General features: G+C 37.2%; 1 protein-coding gene across 1 annotated transcript in view; it reads right to left on the reverse strand.

The window, feature by feature from the left end:
- The window catches only part of LOC138712343 (solute carrier family 25 member 16-like), a 92,891-nt gene extending 81,918 nt beyond the window's left edge, over positions 1 to 10,973 (reverse strand). Inside the window, exon 1 of the mRNA XM_069843996.1 lies at positions 10,762 to 10,973. Coding sequence (XP_069700097.1) covers positions 10,762 to 10,825 — 64 coding nt within the window. The 5' untranslated portion in view covers positions 10,826 to 10,973. The remainder of the gene's footprint in view (positions 1 to 10,761) is intronic.
- Between the last annotated feature and the right edge of the window lie 249 nt (positions 10,974 to 11,222).

The raw sequence follows: 11,222 nt of genomic DNA on the forward strand, positions 1-11,222 counted from the left end.
TTTTTCCTTTACATCCTTTGCAACGCTCGTAAATAACTTATATAAATCCTGGATACGAACTGCTGATTACAGAAATGTAGAGTTTTTACGTCGTTTTGGTAATTTTTCGTTGTTTTAATTTGTTAAGTCTTTTTTTTTATTTTAAGGGCATTTCGGTAATTTTTTAAAATGTTAAGCCGATTTTTTTTTAGTAATTTAAGTTAAAGAATTCAATGACGAACTAAAATTTTCCAATATAGGAAAACTCGCAAAATTAATACTGACACAAATGCGAAATCTGAAAGAATTTTCTCGATATATCAAAAGTAAGAAGAGAAATAGAATAGGAGATAAAGCTCTCGGCTAGTATTGTTGCACGCTCTGCCTTCCAAACAAAAGAATTGAACTGCAATTCCTTCGAAGTCACCAACGTCCATTTTAGTCTCCGCCATTGAGATACACTATGATAGATATGGAGAAGGTTTGGTGAGTGATACATTTATCCTCCTCTTTTATTGTAGTTAAACATTTAATTATTACTTACTTACAAATGGCTTTTAAGGAACCCGGAGGTTCATTGCAGTCTTCACATAAGCCCGCCATCGGTCCCTATCCTGAGCAAGATTAATCCAGTCTCTACCATCGTATCCCACCTCCCTCAAATCCATTTTTATATTAACATCCCATCTACGTCTCGGCCTCCCCAAAGATCTTTTTTCCCCTGGTTTTCCAACTAACACACTATATGCATTTCTGGAGTCGCACATACGTGCTACATGCCCTGCCCATCTCAAACGTCTGAATTTAATGTTCCTAATTACTTACTGGCTTTTAAGGAACCCGGAGGTTCATTGCCGCCCTCACATAAGACCGCCATTGGTCCCTATCCTGAGCAAGATTAATCCATTCTCTATCATCATATCCCACCTCCCTCAAATACAATTTAATATTATCTTCCCATCTACGTTTCGGCCTCCCTAAAGGTCTTTTTCCCTCCGGCCTCTCAACTAACACTCTATATACATTTCTGGATTCGCCCATACGTGCTACATGCCCTGCCCATCTCAAACGTCTGGATTTAATGTTCGTAATTATGTCAGGTGAAGAATACAATGCGTGCAGTTCTGTGTTGTGTAACTTTCTCCATTCTCCTGTAACTTCATCCCTCTTAGCCCCAAATATTTTCCTAAGCAAATGTTCCTAATTAAGTAATATTAATTTTCCTAATTAATAATATTTAATTATAGCCTAATTATTAATTGTACTTTATACTGTAGGCTGGGGGAAACTTGTATTCGTGTAGAAAATTTTATACTTTTATGTGGAAATATCATACTAGACAGTCTGGAGAGCTGTTAGTTTAAGGTAGGACTTTCACTTATATAGGGATGTTAATTTTTATGTCTTTTTTCTGTATTTTAGATAATTCTGTAACATTTTTAGATCATTTTATAGGTCCTTTATGTTTTTAGTTTTTTTTTAAGTCAACAAAATCCACGCCCTGATTAGTGTAACTGTAATATGTAGCTAGTCGGCGATGTATGCAATGGAAGGGGAAAGGAACTGGCCACCCTACCCCATGATCTCCTGGCTTGGTTGCCTCATGAGTAATGTCTTATTGGTGTCACTTGTGAGGTTCAAACCTATCTTCGGACAGTTGACTTAACAACAACAACAATAATAATAATAATAATAATAATAATAATAATAATAATAATGGTAGTAAATGGTAGTGTGCCGTGGATAAAAACTGTGTGCTGCGATTAGTACTATTAAAATGAAACAGAAGGCCTACCTATTGCTAAAATTGTCTTCACATTTTCTTTTAAGAATTAATATTGTGTGTTTGCTAATACCGCCAATGCAACAACTGTTGCACAGTTAACAGTTGCTTCTTTCCTCATGCAAAAAATTTAAGTGAATAAAATTAAGAACTGCTTGACAATGCCGACTGATGTAACACATCAATAGTTTACTGCAAGCAAGAAGTCGGGAGTAATGAGACAAGCACTTATCGTACGCACAAAATTAAAAATGTATTTAAAAAGGTAAAGTACGTTTGGTAATCATTTGGTAACATTACAGCATACGGCATAATGTTTCGTCTTCGTCAGTGGCTACTTGTCCCCCAAACCCCATCAGTAACTGCGACGGTTCCATTGGGAATTTGATGCAGAGGGACAATTTGGAAAGGCTATACCAGTGACTGTTCAGCACCAACTGACAGTTCATATCATTTACAGCTTGCATTCGTGGTGGGATTACATTCCCACCACGCTTGCATTTTCGATCAATTTTCGTAATTTTCTTTCTTGAGCAATTACTGTTTTAGAGAGGGTGATCCTAGATTTTTTCAACCACTATGTGTCTATGGGAAATGCCTGTTATTATTCGGTTGAGAAGCTTTTGTCATCTAGTCTGCTGTCAAAAAATCTGAAAGTTAGAATTTATAAAACAGTTATATTACCGGTTGTTCTGTATGGTTGTGAAACTTGGACTGTCACTTTGAGAGAGGAAAAGAGATTGAGGGTTTTTGAGAATAAGGTTCTTAGGAAAATATTTGGGGCTAAGAGGGATGAAGTTACAGGAGAATGGAGAAAGTTACACAACGCAGAGCTGCACACATTGTATCCTTCACCTGACATAATTAGGAACATTAAATCCAGACGTTTGGGATGGGCAGGGCATGTAGCACGTATGGGCGAATCCAGAAATGCATATAGAGTGTTAGTTGGGAGGCCAGAGAGGACAAGACCTTTGGGGAGGCCGAGACGTAAATGGGAAGATAATATTAAAATGGATTTGAGGTAGGTGGGATATGATGGTAGGGACTGGATTTATCTTGCTCAGGATAGGGACCAATGGCGGGCTTATGTGAGGGCGGCAATAAAGCTCCGGGTTCCTTAAAAGCCATATGTGTCTCTCACGCTACAGACGTGACGTCTGAAGTGTCACGCCTTACAATAATGATTCGGAATGGGCGCTGATTCGAGTCTTCACGAGGGAAGAGATTTTCTCACAAATTTTGGCCAGTGTATGAGACCGGTGTTCACTCAGCATCATGATAAATCTAGGCAGCTGTAGTGAGTAGTGAAATCTAGTTTCGAAAATTAGCTGTAACAGTGTGGGGGATCATCGTGCTAACCACACGTTATTCGTTTAGGCTACCACTGGTTGGGTGGTCATCTCTGCTGAGGTATGTGGACGTGAGACTAGCAGTCAGCTTATCGGTCTTGGCCTTCTATGGGCTGTGATGCCAAGGATTTATTTTACCGTGATCTAAATACTAAAATTATGCATAAAACTGTACCTAAAATGGCAAGACAAAGAAGTACTGCAATCAGGATGCCTTCTCGGTGTCACAACCTGTCTTCGGACAGCTAGCTAAACAACAACACTAAACTAAATAGACAGCAAAATACACGAAGGAATGACTAGGTATAATACATTAAAATTATATTAATTTATCATTTTTGGTTAGGGAATCATATACTCTCACTGCCTTCCTCTTATGCAAGTAGGCCTAAGTCCCTGGAAGTTAATGACTAGATAATTATTAAATGAGGTAATTAACTTCGAAAGTCTAACATTCTCATTTGTAGTAATGCTAACGAATGTTTTATATAGCATTGCATACAGTAATTTAGTCTCTATTGCATAATCTTACAGTCACATATTCCGTGACAGGCAGTACCAGAACTTTTTTTTTTTTAATACCCATAGAATATCCATGAAGCAAGACGTTGGACTAATGATCATTTTATTATAAGCCTAATTTCTTCTTTCTACAATGCTCACAAATTACAGTTTGTGAGAAATAACTTGTTGCTTTTTCCCCTTCCATTGCCTATCACAGAGTAACTGTATGACAAATTCGGCATTCTGTACAATGAATGATGGTTTTATTATTCAAATATTTTATTCATAACATTCCCATTTGCACCCAATGAAAGTGAAGGAAGAAGCAGGAAGTTATAAACTATAGTTTTAACCACAGTCTGGTATAATATGTAGAGTTACGAAGCTCAATACGTAGAAAATAGGCCTATGCATGCAATGACAGTTTAACTTTATTTGGTAGCCATTAGGATCGCTACTATCGCACAGTCTATTGCCGGTATGTATACCATATTTTATTTCATGGAGTGCAGTTTCATAGAAAGGACTTTGCCGACAGACCTTCTACTGCCCACTACTAATTGGTTGTCATAAATAAATGTCTTCCTTACTGTGACGGAAATCTTGTCTTCTCCTCTTACTTATTAACCAATCACAACCCTCGTTCAGAAGAAATGACAGGGTCCTCTCAAATCCACGTGGAGGCAGAGTTCCCGCATCTTTTCCGAATTCCAAGAATCCCGCCAGTCTGATTTCGAGGGTCACCAGGATTGTGGCAACTGTGCAATGTTGGGACGAGAGGACAGGATGGAATTGTCAGTGTTATTTGTGTAGGAAGTCATAAATCTGTAAGTAGGTGTTCAAAGGAGCCACCGAACTGCACTCCTTCAAATAAAATAAGGTATACTAGGCTGTGCTTTAATAGTACAATCATTTGGGACAGCTTTTACCACAGAGTACGGTATTTTTGTATCACTTCCTAATTTCATATTCAAGGGACTTGTGTTCCAGTGTCGAGCGGTGACATTTTTCAGAGGGGACCAGCAGTAATGGAACTGCCATGACACTATTTAACAATAAACAGAAAAAATATAAAAATATGTTAGGTACTACGTATTACAACGAAAATAGGACTTACCAGTTACCACCTTCATATGTACATCAACGGAATCCTCCTCTCTCCTTTTCGGGCAAATTTTTCTATGACGTCATCATAAAACTGTCTTTGGCTTTGAATTTTGTTCAGTAGAGCCTTTTCGATCGATAACAGTGGAAGTCGCGATAGCCTGTCTTCGCACTGAGTGTCCCGTACGTAACTCTTTACACGTTTTAAACAGGAAAAAGTACGTTCGACTGTGAAGGTGCTCACTGGAATTGTAGTTATTAGGCAGCATAATTTAAACACTTCTGGAAATGCTTCTTCTCCCAACTCGGTGTCTTTCAAAAACTTTGCAATCTCAGTCACTGTCTTGCCTGAAAAGTCTGGCAACCTATAAACAGCCACTAACTCACTTCGCAAATTTTCGAAATGAAACAAATTTTTGAAGCCTGATTTAAGAGAAGTAAACAAATTTTCGGGAAATCTGGTTTTGAAAGATCCAAACTTTTTCGAATTAATTAGCTCAATAAATTTTAGTTCTCCTAAATCACGAAATCTGTTTTCCATTTGGCTAACTATCGTGTCAATTATCTCGTTGTAAAGACGCAAATGTCTCATTCTGGGATCGTCCAATTCACCTTCCCTACGGCGCTTTCTAGGTTCATTCTCATTCGTATTACTTTCTTCTAGTGTTGCATACATACCATCAAAACTGTTTCGAGATTCTTGAATGAAAGAAATGGTCTCTTTCACTTTTGCTACGCAATAATTTACATCAAAAGTCTCTGTCTGGAGAATATTGAATAATGAATCAGTGACAGCAAAAATATGACTGAAAATTTCCAACAGAAAAGAAAAGGTGAAATCCTTCAATGATGCTAAATATCCTCTGGCAGAAATAAAAATTTCGCTATCCCAGCAGTCTGGGTCATCAACAATATGCTCAAACAATGAGATCAGTTCTGTCTTATTTTCATGCACGGTGTTCACAATCCTAGAGTTGTATTTCCAATGCGTAACTGACACTAATGGAAACCTCTTCTTGACTTCCGAAGCATTCAATGCATTTATACGCTTTGTTGAATGAGAAAAAAATGAACAAAAACCACTCAATGTCATGAAAAATATTTTACATTCCTTTATAAATTGCACCGACTGCGATAGAACTACGTTAAGCCGATGAGCATAACAGTGGATGAAAAACGCATTGGGGCATTTTTTTTTCACTAGTGCTTGCAACGCATTTAAATGGCCAGAAAAGGTTGCAGCCCCGTCATATACTTGAGCTACGAGCTTGTCCTCACATTGAAAGTCCGAAAGGATTTTAAACACATGTTTACTTAACGCAAGTGCAGAGCGATTATTGCTGACATCTGTAAAACCTAAAAACCTCTCCTGAATTTCACCCTCTTTAACATAACGAATGACAGTGGAAAGTTGGGATAATTTTGCAATATCCGTCGTTTCGTCCAGCATTAAAGCAACAAAAGGTGCACTTTTTACTTCTTCCTTTATTATGTCTAGAGTTACGTCACTAATACTTTCAATAATATCATTTTGAATTCGACTTGATGTATCTTCGAAAACTTTAGTGCTTTGTAAGAGTGTGTCTAATTTAATATCATACTTGGATAGCACGTGCAAGAACTCAATATAGTTTCCCCGATTAAGGGATTCATTATGTTCGTTATGATCTCTGAAAGGTAGCTCTTGCTTCGCTAGTAAGCAAGTTACATCGATTAATCGCTTCATTATTTCTCTATTAGAGTCAACTTCGGCATTGTGTTTCAAAACATCCGCCCTGCGTTGTTCACTTAGTTGAAAGTCCATCCTTGTTTTACCGTAAGTTTTACATTTCGTTATTGCAGACAAATGTGACTGCGTCCTCTCATGGCGAATCTTTGCTTTGTGAAAATTACTGATATCAGAGAAACCAGTACTATTCCATACTCCTCTATCGGTTTCAAAAAGAACACAAGGCCAGCAAAATAATTTATTTTTCGATTTACACGCAGTTAGCCATTTTGAAGATTCGTAGTATTCAGTTTTGAAATGACGCACATAGTTCTTCATTTTTGTACTCATAGAAACGTCTGGAGTAGGTCTACCTTTTACTATAATATCTTGCTTTTCCTGAAAACTTAAACTTCCAAACGAAGTACCGATGTTCAACAAACGGTCCAAAACACAACATTGTAACTGTTGGCAGTCGTGACTGGTACCGCTGCCGGATGGCGACGATTCCATCGAGTTAGAAGAGAGATCGAACTCGTTGGACGATTCAGAGGATTCAGTTAGTATGAGATGTAATGGACTTGCGTTTCGAAACAAGTCCCTTTCCATGTTTACTAAACAGCGTAAAACACACAATATTGTTTTAATCCATGTTACACTTCACAGACACACTTTCAATACTGAACTGATAATGCACAAAAACAATAAACGTACTAATATATTCTTTCTAAAAAGAATGGAGACACGGAAATTGTTTACCAGTGAAAGCCCAACAGTATTTAGCTATTTACTATTCACGTCAGTGTTGCCAACCCAGTTTTTAAAAACTCGCTAAGAAACAGTGCAGAAACCGCTATATTGTCAATGTATAAAGAGATTATTTTCCCGCTGTGAGTGCTAAAAATACCCACTAAATCCCTATATCAGCAATATAAATTTTCATACTTTTCCTCGCTAAACTAACACTGAAAAACGCCCGATCTAGCGGGAAAACCGCTGTATTGGCAACACTGGGCAGGCAAGGGAACAGCATTAAAACTGCTAGTCCAGCGCCAGCTGACTGGTTCCCGTGGGCTGGACGAGTCCAATTCTACAGACGTTATGCGCTGAGGGGAGGAAACAGATTCTTGTTAATTGTCATGTCTTAAAATTCAAACATGAAATGCAATACATTTTATAAGCTGATGATGGACTAAGCTAATTAATACAAAGTTATCCTGTTTGGTATAAAAAAATGACTATAGTTTCTAGTATTTTCTAATGTGTGACCTTTATAAATATACCTACTCTAAAAATTGTTACACTAACTTCATTTTCTAAGCATTAGTCTGTAATCAAATGTAATTAATATGTGCATATGCATATACCTAATATTTCTGTAGCAAAATAATCTCTCTTCGGCTATTCAGTGTGACTGACCACAAATGCTCGTTTTCTAGTCCTGATTTATTAGTTTATTTAGCCACTGATTGTTCACCCAATACGATATGGGTAGAGTTACCATCTGTCCGGCAAAAGGAGAACATGTCCTCTTTTTTAATAATTTTATCCTGTCTGGCAGGAATTAAAATATGATGACCTATTAACATGCATTGAATTCTTACACTCTAAAAATGTCACTGTTCATGATTCTAAACTATTTTATCAATTTTATTCTGCAATGTACAAAGATATGCCAATCAAGTTAATTTGGGCAAAGATTTAAGTTTGGATAAACAATGGTGCAAATTCGTCAATTCCAATAGTTCTGCGAGCACTGAAACTTTCTCAGAACTCTTAAAAATATGTCAGTTCTATTCATTTATCCCAAGTCACAATGGAAGTGTTGAGAGAGTATTTTCCCTACTATCTGCCCAATGGACACAAGAACGAAATTGCATGCTAAGGGAGAAGTCAGAGGTATCATCATGGTGAAATATAATTTCAAGGACATGTCTGTGAATTTGTTACAAGATATAAGTTTCTCTGTATAGGCTCTTGTGCACAAAGTGGGCTCCACCATAAGTAGGGTACAGATGTAATACTGATCCAGCAAATAGTGAGACAACTAAGGTGAGCCATTGTTTTTATCTTTAATTTTGTTCATACCAATTTTTAAGAAGTCCTCCTTTTTTCAGCAACCTGCAACCTTGAGCATAGAAGACCAGCACTCTACCAACTACGCCACCCAGGCCGACTCTTGAGGTGTAAGAAAAAATCTTTCTGATTAAGTAGATTTTCCTCGGGTGTTAAAAGGAGCCCATTCAAGGAATTTCTGCTGTCTGCAGTTAGATCTCTCATCTGAATTATGTAAAGGTTATTTTCGCATTGCAATAAATGGAGGAAATTAAAATGTTACAATATAGCCTTCCATTGAGTTCTGAAAACCCTGAGTCCTTTAAATTTTCGATGGCTGTAGATCATGCAATCAGACAGATCTGTAGGGAGTTGCAGTATTTATTTAAGCATGCAACTTATTATTTTAGCAGCATCATTAAAAATACCATTGGGAATTTGATGCAGATGGACAATTTGAAAAGGATATACCAGTGTAGGACAGATTGATGCATTAAAAAAGTAGAATTTCTGGTCGGACTGTAACAAGGGTGAAGATGACAGTAATTCCAAGTTGTGTTACATCGTCTTTTGGGGATTAAAACAAATAATATTCTAAAAGTCTACACCAAGATCGGGCTAATGGATGGATTATTATATTATTATGTTCTTAATAACTTCGCCTACTTTAAATTCTTAGAGGAGTTTTTAAATTATGGACACATGGACCATTGACCTCTAAGAGAATTTTTATGACCAATAAACTGCTAAGAAAACTGTATGTGTAAGTACATCATTAAATAATAATACCGATATGTATCATAAATTCGTTGTGCATGGAGTGATAGTGACATAATTTTAAACTCTACTATTTTCATTTTAATAGTTACTAAAAACGATATAAACTTTCAGTCATAAATCTTAACATCGTGAACAACAATAAATCTTTAGAGCACATATTTAAGGTCAGTGCTACAACGTGGCCAATAACTCTACTTTCTAGTGTAAAAGGTAAAAGGTAAAGATATCCCCGTAACATGCCATGAAGGCACTTGGGGGCATGGAGGTAGAGCCCCATGCTTTCCATGACCTCAGCACTAGAATGAGGTGGTGTGGTTGGCACCACGCTCTGATAGCCTTTGACCCCCGGGAAAGACCCGGTTCTCAATTTTATAGGAGGTTGAGTGAACCTCGGGGCCGTTCTGAAAGTTTGGCAACGAGAAAAAAATCCTGTCACCACCTGGGATCGAACCCCGGACCTTCCAGTCCGTAGCCAGCTGCTCTACCAACTGAGCTGTATGAATGAAAATACAAATTATAATCTGATATGGATTCCACAGTAATTTTAATAAAGTGGGTGGTTAGCAAAGGCTAGTCTTTATTTCGATATAGGCTATCATAATATTTTTCTACAAACCTGTCTTAGAATGAAGCAGCAGCTAGCACTACTTCTCATTGTAATTACTGACAATAACTAAAATTCCTAGTGTTTTTAAATCAACATATCATTAGCTACCATTAAAACTGAGCACCTCTGACATAAAACGGTGCACTTTTATTTTGCATTTAATGATAATGTGGATAATTTGAACAAAATAGGTTAGGGCACGATATCGACGATCACGTTTTCACAATGAAGTCAAATAACTGTCATGCTGGCTTAACTAGCGCTGGAATAGTTCCCTTCGTTATCCACTTACACACTTTACATATACGAATCTGTGACAGGTTAGGTTTGATTAGTTGAGCTTTTGTTATGCTTTGCATTTACCGGTACGATCAACTGCATCTCCACAAAAGGTCCCTTATACATTCAAAGGGTTTCATTTTCGAAATCAACAGAACTTCCTGTGCGCTAGTTCCTCCCAACTTTACAAATTTTATGTTTACACACATGGGAAATGTCTTACACTTTTCACCAGGACTGCACTTGCATTCCAAAAGCTTTGCTACGTCAGTATTTAAACAATCTTATTTCGAAAAAATTACATAAAACTTTGAAGACGATAACACATTCATTTTTCTTCAATATTGAATATTCATTCACTAAAAGTGAAACACAATTATTCCATCATGTATCAAAGTAGTGATGTAATGATATCTAAACTCAATAAAATGTTATCGAAGTGATTATAAACTTAAAAAGCATTCGTTTTCAATTACAATAAACTCAACAAAGTCAGTGAAACCAATTCACAGAAAACCGAAGGCAATTATCTCCAATTCGTAAAGAATATTTGAAGAAAATAGAAGAGTGCACCATGTGGCTTTTACAATTTCATATAATAAACACTTACCTCCTGCAAGAAGGGATTTCAGGATGAACTCCATAGAACTCCTTTCTTCTGTTCTTAAAGCCATGACACTTAAATCTCATATAAATAGTTCAACTTGAGTTCTACCAGGTAATGCTTTCACCGTCTGTATGGTCATGGTTAAGGTTTCCACTTCGGCAGTACATTGACAGACATCATGCGAGCGAGCACACGTTCCTCTTCTGCCCCCTCGGCCTACTTCCCCGCTTCTGCTTTCGTCAGGGAACTTTCTCCTTCACACGTTCCCATCATACCACGAGATAACATGTAATAAAACCAGTCTCAATGATTGGTGCGGACGTGATAGAGTATCATGCTACTACCGGAGACACATTTTCAATAAAATACGCGGAATATGAACAATTTTCTTTCCAAAATTGTAAAACATGCACTCCTATAACCTATATATTGGCATTACAACTGTTTCCGTTCCGGAAGTCATT

The sequence above is a fragment of the Periplaneta americana genome, chromosome 13, assembly GCF_040183065.1.
Source record: "Periplaneta americana isolate PAMFEO1 chromosome 13, P.americana_PAMFEO1_priV1, whole genome shotgun sequence".
Lineage (NCBI taxonomy): Eukaryota > Metazoa > Arthropoda > Insecta > Blattodea > Blattidae > Periplaneta > Periplaneta americana.